This window comes from Lissotriton vulgaris, chromosome 9 (genome assembly GCF_964263255.1).
Source record: "Lissotriton vulgaris chromosome 9, aLisVul1.2, whole genome shotgun sequence".
NCBI classification, from domain to species: domain Eukaryota; kingdom Metazoa; phylum Chordata; class Amphibia; order Caudata; family Salamandridae; genus Lissotriton; species Lissotriton vulgaris.
The window spans coordinates 501,475,261-501,501,238 of NC_141697.1; the positions used below are offsets into that span (position 1 = coordinate 501,475,261).

The window sequence follows — 25,978 nt, forward strand, 5'->3', positions numbered from 1 at the left end:
TCTGGAGGAGCAGGCGAGTTGCGCAGTTCTGAACGATCTGTAGCTTGGAGGTGGTAGATTGGGGGGCTCCTAGATAAAGGGCATTCCCATACTCCAGGCATGATAGAATAAGAGCCTGGACCATTATCCTTCTTGTACGGATGGGAGGAGAGGAAGTATTTTGTGAAGCATCCTTAGATTGCCATAGCACGTGGGCGATAGTTTCGCCACCTGATATTCAAAATTCATGGAGTGATCCAGCCACATGCCCAAAGGTTTGATCTGATTCTTTGGTGCTAGAGCAGGGCCAAGACAATTAGGCCACAGTAACCCTGAGTTGAAGATTGGAGAGTTGCCAAGGAGCATAAGCTCTGTCTTATTTCCATTTAGTTTCAAGCATGAGAGCTCAATCCATTTGGATACCTTCTACAGGCAGGGGCCTAGGTCAGAGTATGTATTTCCCGGGTGGTTTAAGGCCACCATGAGTTGTGTGTCCTCAGCGTAAGTAACAATTTTTATGCCATATGGACGACTCTCTCTGCCAACAGAATCATCTAGACAATAAACAGTCTAGGGCTCAGGGAGGATCCCTGAGGCACACCGCAGCTGAGAGACATACGCTTAAAAATGATATCTCCTTTGAAGACCTGAAAGGACCTGTCTTCTAAGAAGGATTGCAGCCAGGTGATGACACTCCCTGTCACCCCAAGACTCCTGAGTCTGAGAGCAAAGATGTTATATTTGACGGTGTTGAATGCAGCGCTGAGGTCCAGGAGGATAATAGCCTCTGTACCACCTTGGTCCAGAATTTACCTTGACTCTTCAACCACTGCTAAAATAGGTGTTTCCATCCCATGTTGGGGGCAGAACCCCATCTGTGAGGAGTGGAAGAGATTGTTGGACTCTAAGAACCCGGACAGGACTGAATTAACATGCCTCTCAAGGATTTTACTAAGCACTAGGAGGAGGGAAATAGGACGATAGTTCCCCAAATTATCCGGGTCAAGACTTGTTTTTTTAAGTAGTGCTTTCACCATTGCACATTTCCATGGCAGGGGAACCAATCCAGAAAAAATTGAGGAATTGAGCAATTCAAGAATCACTGGAAGAATTGTTACAGTGGCTGAGGTCAGAGCATGAGGAGGGGCGGGATCCCTAGGAGAACCTGATTTAACGAGAGCCAAGATGGATTCTAATTGTTTAAGGTCCAACAGAGGGATTTTCTTCCAACAACGCTTGGGTACAATGAGGTGAGACAATATTAGGAGACGGGTCTTTTTGACTGGCTGTGAGGGGGAAGGTGATATATATGTTTTGGATTTTCTCATAGAAGAACTCTGCCAGATCATTGCAGTGGCCGAGGACGCCATCAGTGGTTGCTTGTGGGGAGGGAAGTTTAAGAAGAGTTTTGGCAATGTGGAAATTTCCCACGGGGAATTAGATGTGTGGCTGATTTTTTTCCTCATAGTAGGCAGCTTGGGCAAATTTGACTTCAGCTTGATAGATTTTAATAGCCTCCCTATATTTTAGTTTGCTAGATTCCACCTAGTCCCTACTCCATCTTCTTTCTAATCTTTTGCAGATTTGCTTATATTCGCAGAGCTTAGGGTAGTACCATGGAGTGATCGTGGGCCTCACTTTTTTATAAGTAGATCTTTTGGGAAGAGCATAGTCTAGAGAGGACTCAATCCATTTGTTAAACTTATCATTGGCCGTGATGGGGTTCAGATCGCTAGAAGGCCTAGTGGCTTTGAGAGCAGAAACCCACTGTTCTAGGGGAAGCTTAGACCAGGCGCTTTCCTGACTGCCAACTATACTAAATTAGGAGAGTGGACATGTGATGTCCCATGGCAGAGAAATCAAAAAGTGGGCTGACCACTGCAGCGGGGTTGGGACCCCCACTGAAAGTTCCTCACTATTAGTGAAAATGGGATCCAGGCAATGTCTCCTGACATGGGTGGTTCGAGAGACGCTTTGTTTGAACTGGAGTGCTGAAAAATTCCTAACTAACTCAGAAGCAACAGAGTCTATGGGGTTGTCTAAATGCAGGTTAAGATCACCTAATATAGTGAAGTTGGAAGGGGAACTGGCTAGGTAAGCAACGGTTTCGGGAAGAACTTTAAGAAATTGTCGATAGGCTCCGGGTTGGCGATAAATGAATAGGCCTGAGAATGAGTGGGTAAACGAGAAGCTTATCGAAAAAGAAAGATTCTCACAGTCAGGTAGAAGGCCATCTGTAATGCGACATTTAAACAGGTCTTTGTAAATAATTGTAATGCCACCACCGTTGCCGCTCCTGCGATCTAAGTGCTGAATAAGGTAGACATGAGGGCGGGACTGTGCAAGGACTGGATCAGACTCCTTGTTGAGCCAGGTTTCAGTTAGAAACAGAGCATCAGGATGTTCCTCCTCTAATAAAATAGAGATTTCAGTAGTATGTTTGGGAAAAGATCTACAGTTTAATAGCAGCATTTTAAAAGGTGTTTGGTTCTTAGCAGGGGTCGGGGCTTTAAGAGATGGACAGAATTTGAAAGAACAGTGGAGGCAGCTGATATGGTCCTTAGATGGAGGCATGGAGTGCAGACAGTTTCCATTTACAGCTCCCCTTAGGCATTGGAGGAAATCAGGGGAGTAGAAGTGTATAGTCGTTGTTTCGACTTGCGGACTAATGGTATGCGGAATCACAACGCTGTCGTTGTCACGACCACGTTGTGATTCCCTGCGGGGAAAATGAATACGGGAAAGGAACATATATTCACAGCGATGCCCTCATACCTTGTCAGTATGACAGGAAGGTTCCGAATCTGCTTTGACTTCTTGTGTTTCATCTTTGACTTATCCTAAAACTTCAACAGCTAGCAAGATCAGCCTTGGGAATAACTTTGGAAGAGAGAGCGAGCCTGGGAAAGGGGCCACATTCTCGGCTTTCACTTGGAGCACAACCTATGTGCAGTCTCTGGTGCTTCTCAAATTAGAACTTCACCATTTGATCTTGGGTGGATTTCAGGTTCATCTGGGCACAGTTGACGCAGGCTGTGGAGTAATGCAATGAACCCAAGCATCAAAATCACACGTCATGGGCATCTGTCACAGACATTTGTTTGTGACAGTCTCTACAAGGCTCCCTGTAGCTTAGGGGGTGTAATCCCTTGCACACTGGAAAAGCATTTCAGAGGAAAACATTATCTTCATAAGTGAAGAAAAAAAGAGGAGCCAAGCCCTGGATCCATGTCTGAAGACGTGGAAAGAAAGGAACGTATGTTAGAGGGCATGGATACAATTATAGGTCGTTCAGTTTATCATTTCTTGAGGGGAATGTCATTGATGTGTAGTCACATGGTGCCACCTGCTAGCATGCAAGAGCACTGCTCTGAATTTTCAAGATCCATTTTGGTGCTTGGGGATATTCACAATGTGGCAAATCTTTTGTTAGAAGTTAGAAGTCTCCAACAGAAGTACACTTCATAGCGACTCTACATATTGCAAGATCACTAATCCTGACCTGGAAGCGCTGTCTCTGTATCAATCACCTACTGCATGCATAGCTGCAGATAGTGTACTACAAGCGCAGTTACCCCACAAGACCCGTAAAACCCAAATTCAATCTCCCCTGTCTGAGTAGTCCACCCTTTAATCCAGTGCGTCCTACTCGAAATTTATATAAAATAGTTTCAACAAAGAACTGAGGGCCAAATCTGCAATGGTTTTTAGCGTGCACAAACAGGTTTTAGACCCGCTTGCGCACACTAAAAACCTTGGGCCCATGTACAAAACCTATTTTGCAACTCGCTAATCAATTAGAGACTCTCAAAATAGGTTTTGTGACTTGCTATTAGGAAGGGACGTTCCTGTTGTTTTAGCGCCTCATGAGCCATGTATGAATGTTTTACAACCGCAATTGCGATAGCCAAACACTCCTAAATTACCTCCTACATCAGGTAGGTTGTAATGCAATCGCAAATGGGAAGGGGTCCCTAGGGGAACACTTCCTCTTTGCAAATGCATGAGAAAATATTTTTGAGGGACAGGCAGTAGTCCCAGGGATCACTGCATGCCCTTAAAAAATGTAACAAAATCGTTTCATTTTTTTTCCAAATGCATCCCGTTTTCCTTTAAGGAAAACGGGCTGCATTTAAAAAAAAAAGCTGCTTTATTTAAAAGCAGTCCCAGATATGGTGGTCTGCTGAGCCCAGCAGGCCACCATCCCTGGGAGGGCCAGGTTTTCCCAATGGGGTCGCAAAATGCTAGTGCCTCAATAATTTTAATGAGCCTCGCATTTTGCGACCCCATTGGGAATCGCAATCAGTGTCTCTGACACTGTTGTACATCGTAAATTGCGTCTCACAATATGCGACTCGCAATCTAGTGCAGATTGTGAGTTGCAATTTACTATGGTTGTTCATCTGGCCCCGAGAGTGTAACTTGTATTATCTCTACTAGATAGATGTGTTTTACAGCAAACAATTCTCTACCTTATGAAGTGGGGCATCTTATAGTTCTTTTCTTTCCGTTGGGTTGAATTGAGGGCATTTATATAGTGCACCATATTAGCAAATCTCTTTCCTGGGTAATGAGAGCGTTAATACAATTGTGTTCCTCTGGTTGGCGGAGGTGTTTACCTAAATTGAATCAGAATTTTCTAACAACAATCTTTCTAACAAGTTTTCTTGAAGAGTAAAAGTACCACACACCCCTCAAAATATGTATCACTATATCTGCTCAGCCGTAAAGTGTTAGATACCCCCTGCAGAATTCAAGTTATCCTTGCCCCTTCTCTGCCCCAGACATTTCAGCTCACCTAGAACAGACATCCTCTTGCGGTCGCTGTTAAAATCCATTAGAGCTAGCACATTGTAGATCCTTTCTACTCCAAGCTCTTTGACTGTGATCGTATCCTGTGTGCGGGCAACGAAGACGTAGCCGAAATTCCTAGCTGCAGTGACCAGGGCTTCTTCGTCTGGAGAGGCCGCCTGGTAAACAAGGTTGCCTGGAAAAGGAGGTTGCGGTGAGAAGAATAAATGTAGGATAATCCATCATATTTTCCATGTCGTAAGGCAAATATTGCAATTCAACGAGTCGTGACTTTGAATGTTATGGATAATAGACAAAAAAACACTGCATAACAAACCCCCCCAACTCCCCCCACCCCCCAGATTGCGCCCATGTCACATAAGTCTGTCCACTTAGCAGCTGCACACCCAGGAATCACAGTCCCTCCGGGTCATCCCACCCGCCACCGTTTACACATGAGAACTGCACATGAATCAGTTCGGCAAGCATGCCCCAGCCTCCGTGGTGGGTCCAGTTCTAGACCCCGGTGGTCTACCCTACCATATCTTGTAATGTTTGCGCGGGCACCCCCGGTCAGGAAAATAGGTTGTTCGAGCCCCATACAGAAATCCAGCCCAGTTTTCCATACGGCTACTGGGCGCCTTCCAGGCCTTGGCGATATCCCTTTTCGCTAGTGTGAGACCTAACAGCAGGAGATGCCGTTTGTACAGATTGCCCCCCACTCCCTCCATAACATGCAGCAGGGCCAGACGCGGTGTGTGTAAGGGAGTTCCCATCCCAATACCTCTGATAAGCAAGAGTAGATCCCCCTCCAGAATCTATGTAGTCAAAGGCAGCTCCAGACTTTATGTAAGAGCGTACCCTTCTCCCTTTGGCAGCGGAGGCACTCAGGTGATGCAACCATTCCTGCCCTTCAAAGGCACTCTCTAGAGAAATACACTGTGTAAATATTTGAATTGCACTGACCGCAAACGCGTTGCTAATGCCGCCCCTTGAGGGCTCACTAGAGCCTCAACCCAGTCCTCCTCCTCCAATTCACCCACATCCGCCTCCCATGCATTCTTAAGCCTCTGCAGGCTGAGAGAACAGTGGAGGAACAACGTTTGGTATAGGCGGGAGATCTTGTGGTCTGGAAGAGCATCCATGAATACCTTCGCTTCTATGGGGCTAAAGTCAGGGAGTGCTTCAAAGCCCTCTAGGCTGGGAGCGAGAGCGTGCCTAAATTGCAAATAAAGGTAGAATTGAGTTTGCAGCATCTAATATTCTTCCTGCAGGTCCTGAAATGATGTGAGTGTCAGACCCGTCATAACATCACCCAGGACCGAGATGCCTATTGCATCCCACCCCCGGAAGCCCTGTAGTGCTGCCAACTGAGGCAGGTGTCCGTTGCCCCAAAGGGGGGTCTCCCGGGTCAAGGTGTTCCACCACCCCATCCTGCGTAAAGCCTGTCTCCAGATGGGGAATACTATCTGCGTGGCAGGCGGAAAGGACCTCCGAAGCGGTGCGAAGTATAATAGCATGTGTAGGGAATGGCGTCCCATAAGTTGCCGCTCAACCGCATATGTTGGGTCCCCCCATACCACCACTCATTAAGGACCAGCAGATGTGAGGTTTGATAATAGGAGAGGACATCTGATGAAGCGAGACCCCCGGAGTATGTAGACAAGAAACAAGTGCGCAGAGCCACCCTCACCCTGCCCCCCTCCCACAGAAACTGTCCCAGCGCTGCGTACACTTGCCGGAACCATCTGGGTGGGATCTGGTGTGGATGGTTCTGCAGCTTACAGAGGCGGGGAAGCACCACCATATTAAAGATTGCCCATATATGGACAGGGGCATATGGGACCACACCTTAATATCCTCCCGGGTACAGTCCCACACCCGGAGCAGATTGCGTTCCCAGGACACCGCTGGCTCATCCGACAGGAAGACCCCCAAATACTTAATTTCCACCACCGCCAATTGAACCGGTGCAGCCCAAGCTCCCACTTTCAGTCAATCCCCGGGACCCATAACGTAGATTTACGTGGGTTCATGTACAATCCTGAGGTTTCCCCAAATATCTATAGTATACGCAGCAACCGCGGCCCCGTCCAGAGCCGTAAGAAAAAACAGGACATCGTCCACGTATAGTGCTATTCTGTCCGAGAACCCCGGCACCCACTCAAAGCCCCGAAGCTGGGCATCAATGCGCACCCAGTCCGCCAGTGGCTCCATGGCGAGAGCAAAGAGATACGGCGAGAGGTGGCAGCCCTGCCGCGTGCCCTGCTGAATGGAGAAAGAACGAGAAATCGCTCCTCCCACCCACACCAACACAGTCAAATCGGTGTATAGTAGCATTAGATAGGCCAGAAATCTTGGGCCCAGATTAAGTTTCCGCAGAAGAGCAAATAAATATACCCAGCTTAGGGAATCAAAGGCCCTATGCATGTCGGCCAACAAGAGCGCTGCTGGCTCCCCCAGCTGTCCGCTGGCCGTCACTGCCACGTGCGTGTGCCTGATGTTGTGGCGGGTCGCCCTCTAGGGCATAAACCCGGTCTGGTCAGGGTGTACCAGAGTGGGAATATGCGGGAGAAGCCGATAAGCCAGTGCTTTGGCCAGGACCTTCGCCTCCACATTCAGGAGTGAGATGGGACGGTACGACGCGTGCTGCTCCGGAGACCTGCCGGGTTTAAGGAATACCAGTTAGTTTCTCTTTTTAAGGAATAAATATGCTGCAGAGGTGGGTCCAGTTCAAACAAACTATTCGGAACACATACCTGCTGAACACAGGTGTCTTGCACCTGTAGCATATTGTTACTTATGAACAAGTTTTGATGTACCTATTTAGAGCTTCAACACATACATATTGGAATGACAAACATTATGATTTTAAACATAAATTTAAAATAATAATTTATCAGTTACTGTAATATTTTATCATATTAGCCAATTTTCAGTGGCAAATTAATCAAACATAATTTGGTGTTGAGAATAAAATAAATTGTATTTAGACAAGACTTTGCCTGCCAATAAAATGCGACTTATACTAATCTGCTGCCTGGTGGAATGGGGTTGCTTTCTCTTTGTTGCAATTCCTATTCGGGAAAACCATTCCAAACCGGCCCTGAGCTGTGAATTCTATTTTATATTTTTATATTTAAGGTCAGCCCAGGAGCTAATTTGTCTGCAACTGTAGGCCACCCACTTCCACTTCCAAGGCCCTTTTAGTTCAAGTAGTTCAAGTGGTCCAGCTGGGAATTACCTGTATTATTGCACTATATGTGTGTCATATTTCTGGTGTCCTTGTACTCATCTGCAGTTTTATTGCAGGAAGAGTCCTACACAGAAATTAGGTTTTGAGATATACTTCTATGCCCATTTTTTAATGTTTTAACTCCAATGTATTTAATTCGTTTTTATTTATGTTCCTATTGGTATAAAAAAAATCTTAGACATTTTCAAACAGTGATTAATAACAAAAATAAATAACACATATCAGTAAAATGACATCATTTACTCAATTATTATTATTATTTATTATTATTATTTAGTATTTTGTAGAGCGCACAGCTACCTCCGACGGAGGTGTCCCGGCGCTGAAGACATTATCTCAGAAGGGTCAGGGGAGTATGAAAGGAAGGAATAGAATTCGATCTGGGAAAATAACCAGGTCTTTAGTTTTTTCCGAAATAGGGGTTCTGGCGTCAGAAATCTTAACTCTGTGGGCAGCTGATTCCATAGTTTGGAAGTGGCTACTGCAAGGGCCCTTCGTCCCGTGCGTGCAAGACGAAAACGGGGGCAGATCATGAGGCGGAGATGGTTGGATCTGAGGTTTCGTGGTGCTTGTGAAAACTTCATTCTGCGACGTAGGTAGGTGGGGCCTCGGTCATTGAGAGCTCTAAAGGCCAGGGTTAAGGCTTTAAATTGAATGCGCAGTTTTATTGGGAGCCAGTGAAGTTTGATCAGGTGGGGTGAAATGGCATGACGGTAAGGGATATTGCAAATTAGCCTTGCTGCAGCATTCTGAACTTTTTGTAGCTGGTTAATGAGGTAAGTAGGGGCACCTACGTACAAGCTGTTGGCGTAGTCTAGATGAGCGGTGATGAGAGCATGGACTACTGTTTTTCGGGAGTCAAGCGGTAGGTAGGGGATGATTTTTTTTATCATTCGTAGCTTCCCGAAACAGGCTGAGGTGACTTTGTTGATTTGAGTCTTACAGGAGAGGGGGGTGTCAAATTGAAAGCCTAGGTTTCGGGCGGCTTGAACTGGTTCCGGGAGTTCAGTCGGCCACCAGAGATTGGAAGGTAAGGGTGATTTTTGATTAAAGAATAAGACTTCAGTCTTGTCTGTATTGAGCTTTAGGTTGTTGGCAGACATCCAGGAGGCGATATTAAGCATACAAAGGCGAAAGTTGTTAAATGATTTTTCGGTGTGGTCTTTGAAGAAGAACACCAGTTGGGTGTAGTCTGCGTAGAAGGTTACTTAGAAGCCACAGGATTCAACTACTTTTGCCAGTGGTTTGAGATATACATTGAAAAGGAGCGGGCTAAGGGCAGAGCCCTGCGGAACGCCCCAGATCAGTGGTTTTTTGGAGGAGAGAAAGGATCCCAGCATCACTTGTTGTACTCTGTTTGTAAGAAAAGATTTTACCCATGAGAGGGGGGACCCGCAGACACCTACTTCTTGCAGGCGAGCCAGAAGTTTGTCATGAGAGATGGTGTCAAATGCAGCGGATAGGTCGAGGAGGACCAACATGGCCTCCTCACCCCTATCCGTGCATTCTCGGATCGACTCGGATACCTCGAGTAGCGCCGACTCAGTACTATAGTCTGGTCTAAAACCTGATTGGGTGTTGTGGAATAAGGAGTTAGATTCCAGGTAGTGGGACAGTTGTTTTTGAACAGCTTTTTTTAAGAACTTTTGCGGGCTTGGGTAGAAGTGAGATTGGTCGGTAGTTGTTTAGACAGGTAGGATCAATGGCAGTTTTTTTTTGGATTGGAATTAGCATTGCGTGTTTCCAGGCGGAGGGAACAACTCCAGTGAGTAAAGAGGAATTCCAGATGTCGAGTAGGGGTTAATGATTAGGGGGGCAATTTCGTTCATGATAAGGGCTGGGGCTGGGTCCAAAGGCGAGCCAGATTTACATTCCAAAAATAAATTCAGAGCAAGTTCCTTGGTAAGTGGTTGGAATGCAGTGAATGCATGCTTGCAGTTGGAAGCTAGGTCTTTGGTGATGTCGGTACCGTTCTGAAGAATAGTTGCCGCAATGTTGGCAATTTTTTCTTCAAAGAAGTTTGATAGGTTTTCACTCAGTGCTTGGGACATAGGTACTGGAGTGGACAGTGCACTGGGATGAGTGAAATCTTTCACTATATTAAATAGGACCTTGGTCGAGTTTTTTGCTTTGGCAATAGTATCTGAAAAATAGGTGCTCATGGAGTAGCGTTTGAGTTTGCGAAACTCTTTAAGGCCTTGTCGGTAAAGGGCCTTGGCTCCTGGATCATAGTTCTGTCTCCAAAGTCGTTCCAACTTTTTGTACATGCTTCTGTGTGCCCGTAGTTCTTGGGTGAACCATTGGGCCGAAGGTTTTTGTCTGCGGGAAGTAAGGATTTGTAAAGGGGCAACTTTCTCAATAGCGGTCTTTAGGTCACTATTTAGTATACGCACCGCTTCGTTGAGATCGTCCGGAAGAAGGTTCAAACTGTTATGGTAATTTTGCTCTAGGGCAGGAAGTGTGAGTTTGTGCAATTTTCTGCCTTGAGTTCTGATGGCAGATTCCTGTTTGACAATTTGAGTCAAAGGTAGCTCGAAAGGTATTAAGAAATGGTCAGACCATGACAGAGGTAGGGGGGGGGAAGGATTTTAAATTTCTCGCAGTTCGAGAAAATAAGGTCGAGGGTGTGACCTGCAGTATGAGTGGGGCCTTTTACTTTTTGCATCAAATTTATATTTTGCATAGATTCAAGGAGTTGGGATGCGCGGTTACAGCTACTTACATCAACGTGGTGGTTGAAATCTCCCAGTACCATGAAGTGGGGGTGTTTAAGGGAGAGATCTGCCGCAACTGCCAATAGCTCTAGGACGGCGGGTTGGGGGGTGTGCGGGGGGTTATAGACCAAGATCCCTGAGGAAATGGCTGTTGTGGAGTCTGTGATTGCGAAGTATAGAGCTTCAATAGGCTTAATGTTTAGAATTTTCCTTGAGGTGATTTTTAGGTGATTCTTTAGGATCACAACGATTCCTCCACCTGTTTTGGAGCCTTCACGGCTTAATCCGGCAAAGCTGTAACCAGTGGGTATAGCTAGGGCGATGTCTGGGTTGGAGGAGTCTTTAATCCAGGTCTCAGTTAAAAATAATGCGTCCCAGGATCTGGAAGACAGTAATAGCCAGATGTCATTGGCGTGGCTGGGTAGAGAGCGGCAAATCACCAAACCCGTGGAATAGGTTTTGGTGGGGGGGACTGATTGGTTGCGGGTTTACTGTTGCTGGTACGAGTCCAGTCGGGGCATAGGGAAAAAGGACAGTTTAGACATTTGTGCAGAAAAGGACTAGGTAGGACTAGAAAAAAATATTAATCTGACAATTCTACCTAATGAATTCAGTTCGCCCCAAAAAATCAAAACTCAAATTACAAGCTTTAAAAGCGTTGGTATTTAGCAATTAATTCAGCCCTAATTATTCATTAAGACTTAGGGGTCGATTACGATGCGGTCAGAAAAGGCTCTGACTGTCGGTTGGAGCTTTTCCGACCGCTTCATAAAATGTTGGTCAAATTCCTTTCCGACCACCTCCTTACGATGGAGGCGGTCGGAAAGGAATCTGATCAGTCATTCCAACTGACTAGTTGGAACGCAGCCAGTAATCCCAAGGGAGGCACTTTCCAATATAGGGATTACAATGTCGGGTTTCAGCAGCCTTTCCCTGCTGACCTTTCCGACACAGAAAGGCAGGCAGAACTCAATTTTGGGGGCCACAGCAGGCCCCCTTGGGTGCACAGCCTCTGGTTGGAGGCGGAGGGGACACCTATTGTGCACCCCTGTGATCCCTGCACCCTGTGGCAGGCACATTGAGGTGCCTGCCACGGGGCACAGGGATGAACTGCACATCCTGTTTTACAATGGAGGCATGCATTCCAGCTGAAATACATGCTCCCATTGTAAAGTATAGGAATGCGACCGAACATTGATCAGTTGCATGCGAAGCAAATTCCACCCAACATCTTAATAGGGCCCTAAACGTTGAAATTAAAAACATAATAAACTGATTACGTCAAATTGATGATAAAGACTTATAAATGAATAGGTAGAGTTACAACAAGTTTACTAGTAATAGTGTACCTTGAAACATTACAGGAGGTAGCCCTAAACAGGATCAATTAATATGTACAACAAATTGAGCTGCAGAGTAACAATTTGTAGAAGCAGCATGAAAAAGCGACAGTACCTAAGCAGAATCACACCTATAGAGGCTTCACTGTTGTAGTGAAAAACAATCAAATGAATTGAATGACTAACAAGGATTCAAAGGAGAGTAAGCACTGTAAATTCACTAGGTCTCAGCTATGAAACAGACTGTTTTTTGCCAATGACTATTTGTTTTCTTACACAGTCACTGCAGATGCGCTCGCATCTGCAATTGCCTTACACTTCAAGGATGGCTGCGGCAGATGCGCACAACCATCAATCATCTTTGAACTGATTTTTAAGGCATTTGAAAATGTATTCACAGATGCTCACCTACCAGACATCTGTGGTCATATTGAACTAGTTGAAAAACATTTTTAGATGGCTGTCAGCTGTTACAGAGGCAGGCGGTGCTCACAGCACATCCTCTGCAGAGGGGTCAAGGGGCACTGGATTTGTGGGGTGTTGTTTTTAATAACAAGGTGGAGCAGGAGGAAGAGAGGGAAGCAGAAGCAAATGGAAAAGTAGAGAAAATAGTCTTGACTTTTGCAAATGGAAGGATACATGCCATCCAAACAAAACACAGTAAGATCAAAATGAGCATGTCTGGGACAGACAAATGAATCGGGAGACAAGCAATTGACTCAGGAGCAATGACGTGAGATAGATGAGAATGCCATCCAATCGTAACGAAGGGGCTGACCCAAAGCCCACTCTATGCTTTGCATAGTTCATGAAAACTCTTCGGCAACAGGCAGCTAAGCTGCCTGTAGTTGAAACATAAAAAAGGATTTTTAACACACATCTTTTTTTACATCTTTTAATGGTTTCCTCCATGTTTTCACTTCAGGGAAAGTGTTCATTGCAAGGGAGAGCTTGAGACATGAATGAGAAGTGGAATGTGAACACGAACCCTGGTGCTGGGTGCTGGACTAACAAGGGCGAGGCTGCATTGGAGTATCGGGTTAGCGGATCCACTGCAGTTGTAATCTCCGAATCTGCGGAGCTGGCGATTCGTTTCGTTATAGCCCGGACTGGTCGATTCGAATTCTAGCAAGGTGAGTTCCATTCCAGCAAGGTCTGACGGGAAGAGGGGTATGGAGTGGGGGCTGAGCGCGACTGTGGTAGATACTGTGCGCAGTGTGCAAGCCCGGGGTCCCGTGGAGGTGGCCCAGCTAAGTCTGGATGCGGCTTGTGGGTGGCCTGGTGTGCTCCCGTTTGGACGACTGCCTCACTGCAGCTGTCTCACTGACTCTCCATCAGCCTTGGTCTTTGACCAGACCTAGACATATCTACAGCTATAGCCACAGTCACAGCCACAGCCATGACTCTTTTACTGCTGCTGCTCGGGCTTAGCTGTTCTTCTACCACTGCTAGCCTGATAAACTGGTTGGTGGTGTGAGCTGTCCGAGAGCCTATTGAGGTCCATTGAGGTCCAAGGTAGTGGGGCAGAGAGGCGGAGAGAGAGCCTGAGAGCTGGGTGTGTCAAGGGAGATAAGTGGCCTTGGCCTGGACTTGACCTCGATCACAACCTTGACCTTTTGAGGCCATCTGCCTCTCTTGTGTAAATTGGCTCGAGCGTTGCATCCGTAGTCGGCTGCAGGGAGTGTACCTTGTGTCCCCCGCGGAAGCGGGCCAGTAAGTACTGGGTGCGGCTTGCGGGGTGTGTCAGTTGGCCCCGCCTGTGCCTACCACTGGAAGTCCTGGAGTACTGTACAGTCATTCTTCTTCCATGCATCAGTGGATGCATTTAAAGGAATTTTCCATAAGCCTCTGCGAATCATGCATGTTTAGAGGTGGTAAAGAGGTGTGAGTTGACCTCTTAATGGCCCAGGTACTTGTTCACCTTATCTCTTGGATTAATCAACTATTTGCCTCCATTAACCATTGGTCATATAATCCATTGGAAGCTTGAGCCAGAGTGTATACTTTCCCTGTATTTGAGTTAGATTGAGAATAGTATGTATAGAAAGAAATTGCCCTCTAGATGCTTGCAATTTGGTTGCTTAATGTAATCCACAGAGCCAGGGTTAGAGCCTGCCCCTGGATTGGTTGGAAACATACTTAATCGCTCTAGTTCCCCTAAATTACTTAAAACCATCAATGGAAAGAAGCCCCAAGGCCCTTTGTTGCATGCAAAATCTCATCCTATTGTTCTATCTATGTTCACAAGTGTTCGAGGAGCCAAACATTAAGAACTAATGAAAAGGAGGTATCCCCTGGTGTGGTTAATGTTGATGAGTTGGGCACTGATATGGTCATCTCACAATTGTTAGTTCTGCACCAGTATAAGTTTATTGCACAGAACTTGGTGGAATCCTTAGTTTTAACTCAACTTATCCAGTCTATTGAACAACGCATGTCAAACATATTGGTTGAAGATATGGAAACGGACAAGGAAGATGGTATCGTTATTTTTTAACTAAACATTGCCGGTAAAAAGTTGATGCATGAATGTGGTTTTGCTGAAGTCAAGGAGCCCGGTTATAACTGGCACCCTAAATGTTGCAGAGTCAAAATCAAGATTGTCTTCGCCCAGGGAATTGTCTCAAACGCCCCAGAACTAATATTTTGGGGTTGATTGTAGCCTTGACCCTCAGGACTTAGAGGACTTTACATTAACGGATATTGCTATTGCCATGCGGAAAAACCTAGTATTATAGGCCAACTTAAAATCACCGACTGCTCAAGAATTAGCTTTAAGATTGTAAACGGACTGCCCTGCTAGTTTCCCATGAATGCTAGCTCTGTACAGCAGTACTCCTTCAAGTGTTTTTCTTTCTCGTTCATTGGGAATATCGAAATCTGATGTGACCCTAAGCAAAGGGGCACACAACATATGGCAACTAATAACCGAGGGTGTAAATGGGAATGAGGGTGTAAATGAGAATAGGAGAGGGAGGGACAACTTTGATATATTAAATGTTTAAGAGAGGATTCTCTCGTCAATTTTAACTTTGTTGAAAAAGATGTACTGTTAATTCTGATCATGTGTTGGTGTATTGTCCCCGATTTTAGTTGGTGTGCAGCACCTCACTTCTGCCAGTACCCACTTATAAAAGGCATAAATGGGTATTGATTTGAATACTCAGGCTTCCCAGACTAATATATTGGTAAGGGAAATGGGAGTGGGAACTTGTGGTGACTTGGGAGATCTCTCAACCAGGCGGTTTGGGGATATCACAGCTTTGAATAACATGTGTTGCACTGCCCCCAAAACCAGTTGTCTGTGTATTATCACCGCTCGCTGTTGCAAGGGAAAAAAACATAAAGGTTTCTACTCTTAAGAATTTCTCATCCATTTATCCAATTTTTAAAAAAAAGGGAACTCCAGTACATCTGGTGACCCAGCCTAACAAATTGCTCCCTCCTTTATTAAACAGTCTAGGGTTTAAACTAATTTTGCTCTCCCTGGGGAGGGTGCCTCTCAATCTGAGTGTAGTAGGGTAAAAGCATGGAATGGAAAGAAGAAAAAGTACTCCCGTATTACAAAACATAAACCAAAGAAATTGAGGTTTTCTGAGGCCTGTAAGAACCTGATAGTGCTATTTTGCCCCAAAAAAGAAAAGAGCTTAAGGTTGTTGTGCTCCAAGGTGGTCAGGAATTGGACTGCCTGGATAAAAATCCTCACCCTTATTCCTCAATTACGATAAACGTGCCTCTATTGGGGGGTCTAGGGCAAGTGGAGGGATATAAGGATTAGAGGATAGCGGGCTATGATGAAAGGGAGAGACTGGGATCTGAACGGGAGAACCAAAAGTCAAGGTCAGACCTGAATGTTAGGAAGAGTATGCTAGTAAAACAAATAATACCTCGTGAGACGTAGGGCGGACGGTGGATAATTCTTCCTCAAACTTTTTCCATATGGATACTCTCCATAGATGGATAGTCACTAATCAAGGAAGGTTGCATGAAGGGGGGCAGGATTTTCCTCCTTTTTCTCCTATTCCTCTTTCTTCTCACCTTCTGCAAATATAGTTTAACTGGAGGCAGAACAAAAGTATAGTGATAAGGCATTAGTATGGCGTGAGTCAGGACAAGTATTCAATACCCTGATCTTTGCTTCCCTTGTATGATAGAGAACTGGGCCCCCTTAATAGAAGTTCCCTTTTGCAGTTAGTAGCGGAAATTGAGAACCTGAGATTAATAACAAGCGGAGATATTGAGCAGATTTTATTGGACCATCGAAATGGGCTCCTAAATTCCAAAGTTACTTTTAGCTCTGGGATAATTGCAATGTTAGTCCTGATGAATGTTGCTCATTTTAGGAAAAATGGGATTGATGTATTTTTGTATGAGGAGGCCAGTAATTGCTCAAATTGAATCCCTTAGAAAAGATCGACAGGCCTTATGAAGTGCATAATCAAATAGCAGGGAGTTCGTAAACCTGAAAGATATTATAGCAATTTCTGTTGGTAGTAATACAGGGAAAAGAGTGATAAATATTGCAGGAGATGTGGATCAAAGGGCTACTAAATCCAGTGGGGAAGTTCAATTGGTTCAATGGTGTTAGGCAGCCGGCTCGGGGTTAGGTACCCGGCTCATTGAATGCTCCTAAAGGAAATATGAAACTCCCCATGCTGCAGAGGTAGCCACTGTGAAAGAGCCAGTCCTGGAATGTGGCAGGGGTAGGAAACCCAAGTTTTAAACTAAGTTCCTTAATGACGTATGATCCAAAGATAATCTGCCTTTAGGAAACATGGAGTCATGTGGATTTTAGTTTTGGATTTTTTTTGTCTTTGTGCAGCAAAACTCTCAGCAAAAGACCATGCAAGTGGGGGCCTAGCTATCCTACTTAGCAGCAGTATAAAATGGAATTCTTTAGTTTTTATTCACCCGTCAAATCTTTGTATGTGCTTAAAACTGACCTTGGGTAATGTAACACGAGGTCAGCACTAAACTCATTTATTGGTAAATGTATACATTCCTCCTGGTAGAGCGTCTGATTTTCTTGTTGACTCCATATTTTCTTTTGTGCACAGAATCAGTTCCTCTGAAGATTGCACATTGATAATTGTGATGGGTGATTTTAGTGAATTTAATGCTAAAATCTCAAATTGTTCTTCTCTGGCCTTTAGCATTCGAGAATTGGAAGTTGTATGATCTATTCCTGAAATAACGTTGGCAGTCCATACTCGATCAGATAGGCAAGGGTTGAGTCTTTTGGATTGTCTGGGAACTAATGACTTAGTTATATTAAATGGGAGATTTCCAGAGGACTCCCCCACCTCCTTTACTTTCCAAGCTGCCCAGGGGAAATCAATAATTGACTATAGGGTGGAATCATATCAACTCTTTGCAGCATGAACTCAGTTTAATATACTGGGGACAGGTCTGAGTGACCACAGTATTTTACCAGTGGATGTTGATTTGGAATTTAAAATGCTTGATCTTTGGAATCGAAGAAATGAAATTATTTTGTACAATAGAATAAATGGGCATGCCTTTTGGTCAAATAAAATCTGACATGCTTAGGGAGATATGTTAAAAATGCGAGCTCTGGGGGGCTTGTCCAAGATGGCGCCCGCGAAGTAAACTCAGTATGGAGCTCCACTGCACCAAGAATTAGAGTAGCGCTTCCCGGGAGAGCGGCTGCCCCAGATCACACACACTGGGAGCGAACGTGTCTGGAGCCCTCTGGGGGCATTCCTGAGGCCCGCAGTGCTAACCGTGACCATAGCAGCGGTTTCTGAGAAAAGTGGGAGCTGAGGCAAAATTAAAATGGCACCTGCCTGATCCTAGCGTAGCTACACAGAGACATTTTTGGACTGTGGCGAAGAGAAGTGGCCCCACCCCCTGGCATCAGACGAAGTGTGTCAGCCTGCCTGCCCATCCACCACATAAGAGTAACAGGGGCCCCGAACATACTGGGCACGAGAGCAGAGGTGGTGGAGGGTGGACCCAAGAGGCAACTGGGACCAGGCCATCACCGGAGCTGCACCAAGCAACGAGGCCCTCCGCAACGTGGCCTCCTCACCTGCAGCACACCTACACTGTGACGAAGACAAAGCCAAAGACCCAAACCCAGTGGACACAAGGTCGAAGTCACCGGGGACCAGCGAGACCAAGGAGCTGAGCCTTGAGAAGGGAACACAGGTGCGCAGGGACCGTAGGGTAGCACTTCTGCAGCGGGGGGCCCCCACTGGACCACATACTCATACTAGTAGGGAGGAAGCCCTCAAGGAACCAAGTGGGGGCCAGATGGCAACACAGGCAAGCGGATTGCTCTGATCTTAACACTGTAGTTCCCCATTGAACTAAGAGCGCCTGGGGCAAAGGGTAGGGCCCCTCAACTTTGGCTGCCTCAAGACGTAGCGGCTGCAGGAACGCACTGCATTTAGAGAGCAAACGAGGAGCTGCTGGGGAACACTCGGGCAGGCGTCCCTGAGATGGTAAAGAGCAGGGGTCCTGAGCCCATTGCAGAACCTGAGCGGATGGTGCTACTAGGACCTGCAGGGGTGAGGCCAGCCGGTGAAGTGGGATGGCCCCCCCAACTTCCAGCAAGGCGTGGAATACGCAGAGCTTGGATGCAGGATACCACAATTGACTACCCCAGGTCTAAGAGGGACACTGCAAGCATCAAGGACCTCTTAGCAAAGGGCATCACCAAGAAGGCGGGTGTTGCCTTTAAGTCCCCTAACAGGGCAGAAGCTGTCAGGGCGACAAAGCACGAAGTGAACAAGGAAGCCCCCATTACGCGCGGGTTCATGGAAGCTCTCTTTGGTACGCTGCGAGATGACATAGCGGCTCTCCGCACAGAGGTCACTGAGGAGGTGAAGGGTCTGTGCCAAGACATGGGGGAGTTGGAGCAGAGAGTGGATTCTGTAGAACGCTCAGGGGACGCCACAGAAGAGGAACTAGAAGAATACCTCAGAGAGCTAATAGAGCTCATGGACCGCATTGCCAACCTCAACCAACACCTTGAGGATTTTGAAAATAGATCCCGCAGATCCAACATCCGTATGAAATGTGTGCCATTGCAAGCAGATGCGGGACGTTTGGAAGATTACGTGTTGCACCTATTCCATCACATAGTACCGGACTTCGTTGGGAAAGACCTCCTGCTGGATCGCACCCACAGAGAGGGACGCACGTCAACGTCTACAGGGGTAAACAGTCAAAATATTGAGTGAAAAATATCGAATGGACATAATATCGAGTTTAAAATAGAGAATGGACAAAATATCGAATGGACAGAATATAGACATCAAAAATATTGTTTTTCAGGTAAGTAATGTAATATCGAATGTTAAAATATAGAAAGTTAAAATATTGAAGTGTATAATATAGGTAATTAAAATTATCGAAATTTTTATAGTGTTTTTTATGTTATTAAATGTGTGAAAAGTGAGTATTTATGTTATAATTTATTTTAATTAATGAATTTTGTTTGTTTAATTTTTGCGTAATTTAATTCTGTAGCGGGTTGTGGGTTTATAGGGGAATAGGGTCGGAAGTAATTTAATTATAATTAATTAAATATGTACATTTATTTATTGGTATTCATTTTTAATTAATTGTTAATTAATTTATATTTGGTAATTAATTACATTTCAATTGGCAATTAATTTTAATTAATTGATTAATTGCTAATTATGTTAATTTTACTAATTTATTTTCTCTAGCGGGTTGTGGGTTTATAGGGGAATCGGGTAGGAAGTAATTTATTTATAATTAATTAAATATGTAAAATTATCGATTGGTATTTATTTTGAATTAATTGTTAATTAATTTTTATGGGTAATTAATTAAATTTTAATTGCCAATTAATTTTATTGAATTGATTAATTGCTAAATATGTTAATTTTACTAATTCATTTTCTGTAGCTGGTTGTGGGTTTATAGGGGAATAGGGTGGGAAGTAATTTATTTATAATTAATTAAGTAATTCCATTTATTTAATTGTATTTAATTTGAATTAATTGTTTATTAATTTTTAAAGGTGACTAATTGTAATAATTAATTTTAATTTGTAATTTTAATTGATTAATTAATATATTATATTAAACTGGTAATTACTTTAAATTATTTTTTTATAGATATTAATGTATTTATTTATTTATTTATTTTTTTTTTTTGGGGTGTAAGATTTTTATTGACAGTTAACATCATAATAACAGTAGTACATTTAGTCGGTATCACACGTCTTGCGATAAGGCAGTAGTTTGTACTTTTACACAGCTATTCAGCCGACAACCCTCCGGTTCGGCAGCGAATGTCAAAGATGATGTGGAGTGCCAGCAGGATACAATAGTCAAAGGCATGAAATCTTACATTTTTCAAGTCCAGTTTTATATTTAAAAAAAAAAAGAAAACAAACAAAACTAATTCGATGGCTCATCTGTGTTGAATAGTCACAAAGCAAAAGGAAAAAATGCTATCAGGGAAGTATGCCGATCCCAACCACCCAGGTAAGTACCCCTCCCCCCTCAAACACCACACTCAGTCGAAATCCCCATCTGAAGGTAACATTTCCGTTCCCTACCCAGAGCACACCCTCGATTCAGTCAACCAAGTCCTCTTCATCCTCCGAATCGTCTTCGTCATCCTCCGGCAGCGGTTCACATATGTCCCCTCTGTATCTATTCCATGCCTCCCATACCTTGTTCCACTTCTTGGGGTTAGCTCTCATTTTATATACAGTTCTTTCAATTAACATCAATTTATCCATATTTCTGCACCACAATGCCAATGTAGGTACCTCCGCCACCCCCCATCTTTATGCCACGTCGCGCTTGGCCACCATTGCACCAATCGCAACCCACTGCTGTTGTCTAAGGTTAAGGTCAGTACCCTCCCAGATATTCAGTAGACAGAGGCGTGGCTCCGGCGTAAGGGAAGAGTCAAGGGCCTGGGATATGGTTCGCATGACCTGTTGCCAATACCTGCTAATGAATGGGCAGTCCCACAGCGTATGTAATAGCGTACCGTCCTCCCCGCATCCCCTGAGACAATGTGGGGTGTCAGCCCTATGTATTCTATGTAGGGTGGTTCTTGTATAATATACTCTGTGCAATTTTTTTAGCTGTATAAGCCGGAACCTGGCCGATACCCCTGCCTCCCTCGGAGATGCCATGGCAGCATTCCAATCCGTCTCGTCCATAGCTCCCAACTCATTTTCCCACTTTTCTCGTAATTTCTGCAGGGGATCCGGGAGATTGTTAGGCAGTTTGCGATATGTGAGTGAGGTGGCATGTGTCTGTAGGAAGTCCGTAAGAAGCCGGTCTTCTAGGGGTGAGGATTCCGGGACGATGGTCCCCGGTTCCAGCACCGCCAGCAGAGCGTGCCTTATCTGGATGTATCTATATGTTTCAGTAGGGCCTAGGGCATATTGTTGTTGTAGTTGTGCAAAAGGGAGCACCCCCGAGGAAGTCCAAAGATCCCCCACCGTTGAAATGCCTATATTATCCCATTGGGTGAACCCTTTGCTAGATCTAAGGCAACCCAGTTTTTTGGTGTCCCAAAGTGGGGTGAGTTTCGTGATGACCCCCTTCCATTTCAGCCGAGTGAGCGCCTTGTACCACAGGGCAACTGTGTGTTTAGTAGGGCCAATCAGTCCCTTAAGGAGACTCGGGTTATATAACGGGGCCAACAGACTTTGCGTCCCCAGTTGGGCCCTGTCAGCCAGAAATGCCGGGTCATCGTGTGGTGCGTGGAGCCATTGGTTAAGTACCTTGAGTTGGGATGCCCAGTAGTAAAGTTGCGTATTCGGTAACGCTATTCCCCCATCGTACCAACCACGATTAAGTTTAAGGTGGGCAATTCTCGGTGGACGTTCACCCCACAGCAGGGTAGTCACAACTGCGGTGACTTTATGGAAGTATGAGGGCGGAATTACATCCGGGGCGTTTTCCAAAACATACAGGAGGCGCGGTAACGCCATCATTTTAAATAAGGCAGCGCGTCCCAGTAGTGTGAGTGGCAGGGCTGTCCAATGTCGGGCGTCTGCTTTCAAACGAAGGAGGGGGGGCACCAGGTTCCGGTCATAGAACATGGCCGTGTCACCGGTGACATGGATGCCCAAGTATTTAAAGGAGACGTCGGTCAATACCAGAGGACAGTGTTCAGGGAGGACTGGCATAGGGCCTCTCAGGACATAAAGGACCGACTTTGTCCAATTAATGGTATAGCCGGAGGCAGAGCCATGCTTATCGCAGAGTGCCAGCAATATTGGGACAGTCGACTCGGGAGCGGACAAGTAGACCAACATGTCATCCGCATATAGTGACACTCTGTCTTCCCAGGCCTCCGTCCATTTAATACCTTTCAGTAGTGGTGTCCTTCTAATAACAATGGCGAGCGGTTCAAGGACCAGCGCGAATAACAGTGGGGATAAGGGGCATCCCTGACGGGTCCCACGCGCCAAAGGAATTGCTCGAGAGATGTGGCCATTGGCCGCCACGTGGGCTACCGGATCTGTGTAGAGAAGTCTAACCCACGATAGAAATTTCGGTCCGAAGCCCATCCGGGTCAGAACTGCAAACAGGTATTGCCACTCTACCATATCAAAAGCCATTCTGGCGTCTAATGACAAAATGGCCGCCGGCTCCTTCAGTAAGTGTGCCCGGGCCAGTGCGCCGTGCACCCTACGGAGATTTAGTGCCGTGCTCCTATGCGGCATAAAGCCCGATTGGTCCGGGTGAATCAAGTGGGATAAATGAGAAGTCAGCCTATTTGCAATCATTTTCGCCAAGATCTTCGCCTCCGCGTTGAGGAGCGAGATTGGGCGATACGACGTACAGTCCTCAGGAGGCCTGCCTGGTTTTGGGATAGCCACTATTGTCGCCAAGCGCTGGTCTAAAGGCAACGTTCCGGTCCCTCGGCAGTTCTCAAACATGGCCAACAGAGGTGGGCCCAATGCATCCGCCATCGTTTGAAACCATTCGATCGGTAACCCGTTAGGGCCCAACGCTTTACCCGTACGCAGCGCACCTATTGCCATACGGAGCTCCTCCACCATGAGGTCTGCTTCCAACTCAGTCACCGCCTCCGGCGACAGTGTCTCTACTTCTACATCCTGGAGAGCTAGCTCCGCCGCCTCTGCCGTGACCACCATCTCTGGGGTATAAACCTTCTGAAAGTGGTCCGCTAATAGGTCAACAATTTTGGAAGGGTGCGTGTGACACATCCCTTCTTGGTCCCGCAGTTGTAAAATGTGCCTGCCACCGTCCCGTTTCTTGTCTAACCAGGCTAACAGTTTGTTAGCCTTATCGCCCACATCATAAACCCTACTCGCAGTCGACTCTATATGTTCTAGTGTCCGTCACCGAAGAAAGCTTTCATGTCTTTGTTGGCAGAGATGTAATGCGTGCCGAGTGTCGTCCGACGGCGCATCCATATGAGCTACGTTCGCCTGTTCCAACTGCAATTCTAATGCTACTAGTTCCTGTTTTTGCTTACGTTTATGGTCGGTTACAGCCGCGATCGCTTGACCTCTCAGCACTGTCTTATACGCCTCCCACAGTGTTGTCGGGGAGGACACCGAGCCGGTATTCTCCTGGAAGTAATGTTTGGTGGTCGTTTTTAGGGATTTTCGAATTGGGGGAAGTTTAAGATAACCAGGGTAGAAAGGATAGAGCCGCTTGCGGGCCGCTATTGTGCAGGACAACGTAACGGTCAAAGGGGAATGGTCCGAAATACCCCGGGGCTTAATCTGCACGTCAGTAATGGTGAGTCTGCCACCACCCAGTGTGAGAAAGTAGTCAATGCGAGACAGGCAGTCATGAGTGGATGAATAATAGGAATAGTGGCGATCAGTAGGGTAAAGCTGCCTCCAGACATCAACCAGACCCTGTGCCTCCAGAAAGTCCCCGAATTTTGTTAGGCCAGTGAGGGGGGTGCGGACTGGGAACCTATCCACATCAGCATTGGCCAGTGCATTGAAATCTCCGCCCACCATCAGGTCCCCTTCGGGGAGTTCCAGAAGAAATTTTCCCAGGTCCGGAAATGCCGATGAATGTAGCGCCGGCGGGATGTACACAGACACCACATTAATGGGCACACCTTCCCATTGCCCACACACCGCCGCGAAGCGGCCATGTTTGTCAGTTCTTGTGGAGTGTTGTATAAAGCGCGATGTTTTTTTCACCCAAACGCCCGTCCCCCGGGACCCTGAAGTGAAGTCCGAATGTACTACCATGTGGTAACCAGAGCTTTGGTAGCCGCCCCCACCAAGTGTGTTTCCTGAAGAAGGGCAATGTCGCAATTCAGTCGCCTAATACATTGCAGAACTAGTCCCTTCTTTACTTTGTCCCCCAACCCCCGAACATTCCATGACATTATTTGTAGCGGTGGCACAGGCCCCACCCGAGAGTCAGTTGTTATGTTGTTAGGTCGTGGAGGAGTCGCCATTGTGTATACGCGCGGGTGAGTCGGTGTTCCATGAAGTAAGACAGAACCACGACAGCCGAAGAGCCTCCCCGCCCTTTGCAACCATTCGCATGTTGGTGCCTTTGTAGTGCCAGAAGATCAGAGATGGCACACCCGGTATAAGGAATGAGGCCATATGTGACTATAAGTGATTTCCATACGGTGAATAGAGCCAAACAGTTCAAACAAGCAAACCAACGAAACCCCCCCATTCCCAAAACCCCCACCCGCCCTGCTTCCCTGCTACACGGACTCAAAACTGCCCGCCACCCCAATTTAGCAGAGTGCTTAGACCCATCCCAAAGAAAACACACAGTTACTTGCTCGTTGGGGGTGAGGAGTACTCCGGAATTAGCGACCCCTCATACCCTCTGCAGAGGCCCTCGGCCCAGTGTCCATGGCGGTTCCAGCCGCAGTCCCGAACAACAGTGTCTCATACCTGTCGAGTGTTCATGAGTCTATCTCCTGGTTCAGGTCGCCATTATCTCTTGTCGGTGAGCTTCTGCCACTGTTCATACCAGCTTCTCCAGCGTCGTCCCGGTCATTCTGATGTGAGCCATTCTTAGTCCGTCCAGGGCGGCGAGAGTGGGAGGCAGGACGCCAGTCGTCCAGCCAGTCTCGTGCAGTCTCAGGGTTATCGAAAAACCAGGTCCTGTTCTCTGCCACCACCCGGAGCTTGGCAGGAAAAATCATGGAATAAGGGAGTTCTCGTTTCCTGAGTTCCTTTTTAACGTCCAGGAAGGTCTTCCGCCGCCTGGCCACCTCCGCCGTGTAATCCGGGAAAAACGCCACCGTAGAGTTGAGGATTTTCACCGGCGGTGAGACCCGCGCCGCTTGAAGGATGACATCCCGGTCACGGTAATTAAACATTCTTGCAAGGATCGGCCTGGGCGAGGCGCCTGGCTTAGGTTGGCCCCCCGGAACTCTGTGCGCACGCTCCACTGAAAAGAAGGCCGACAGTCCCTTAGGTTGAAGGTGCGTTTTAATAAGGTCTTCCACGGATAAATCCATCGCCCTCGTGCCCTCTGATTCCGGAACACCAAGAATGCGCACATTGTTCCGCCTGGAGCGGCCCTCCGGGTCATCCAGCTTATCTTTCAGGATCTTGTTTTCCGCCATGACCGCTTCCATGGCCGTTTGCAGTTCTGAGACATCCTCAACCAGCGATTTCGTGACCAGTTCCAATGAGCCTACTTTTTCGGCCATTTTGTGGAGATCCGCTCTGATAAGGGTGATTTAGGTCGAGATGGTACCCACCGTCGCTTGGACCTGCGAGAGAGCCTTCATAACATCATCTAGCGTCGCCTTCTTTGTCCCCGCAGGCTCGCCTGGTTTCGTGGAGGAGTGTTTCCCATCCGCCGAAGGGGAAGCGGTTCTGTCGTTCGTGTACCGCTCGATACGGGTCTGGGTTGTACCGCCTTTAACACCTTTCCCGGCCATAGTTCGTACACGGA

The 25,978-nt window shown here is 46.4% G+C and overlaps 1 protein-coding gene across 1 annotated transcript in view; it reads right to left on the bottom strand.

Moving 5' to 3' along the window:
- Positions 1 to 25,978, bottom strand: part of LOC147690325 (phospholipid-transporting ATPase IK-like) — a 1,699,388-nt gene that overhangs the window by 568,344 nt on the left and 1,105,066 nt on the right. Inside the window, exon 15 of the mRNA XM_086937963.1 lies at positions 4,778 to 4,966. Within this exon, the coding sequence (XP_086794089.1) occupies positions 4,778 to 4,966 (189 nt within the window). The remainder of the gene's footprint in view (positions 1 to 4,777; positions 4,967 to 25,978) is intronic.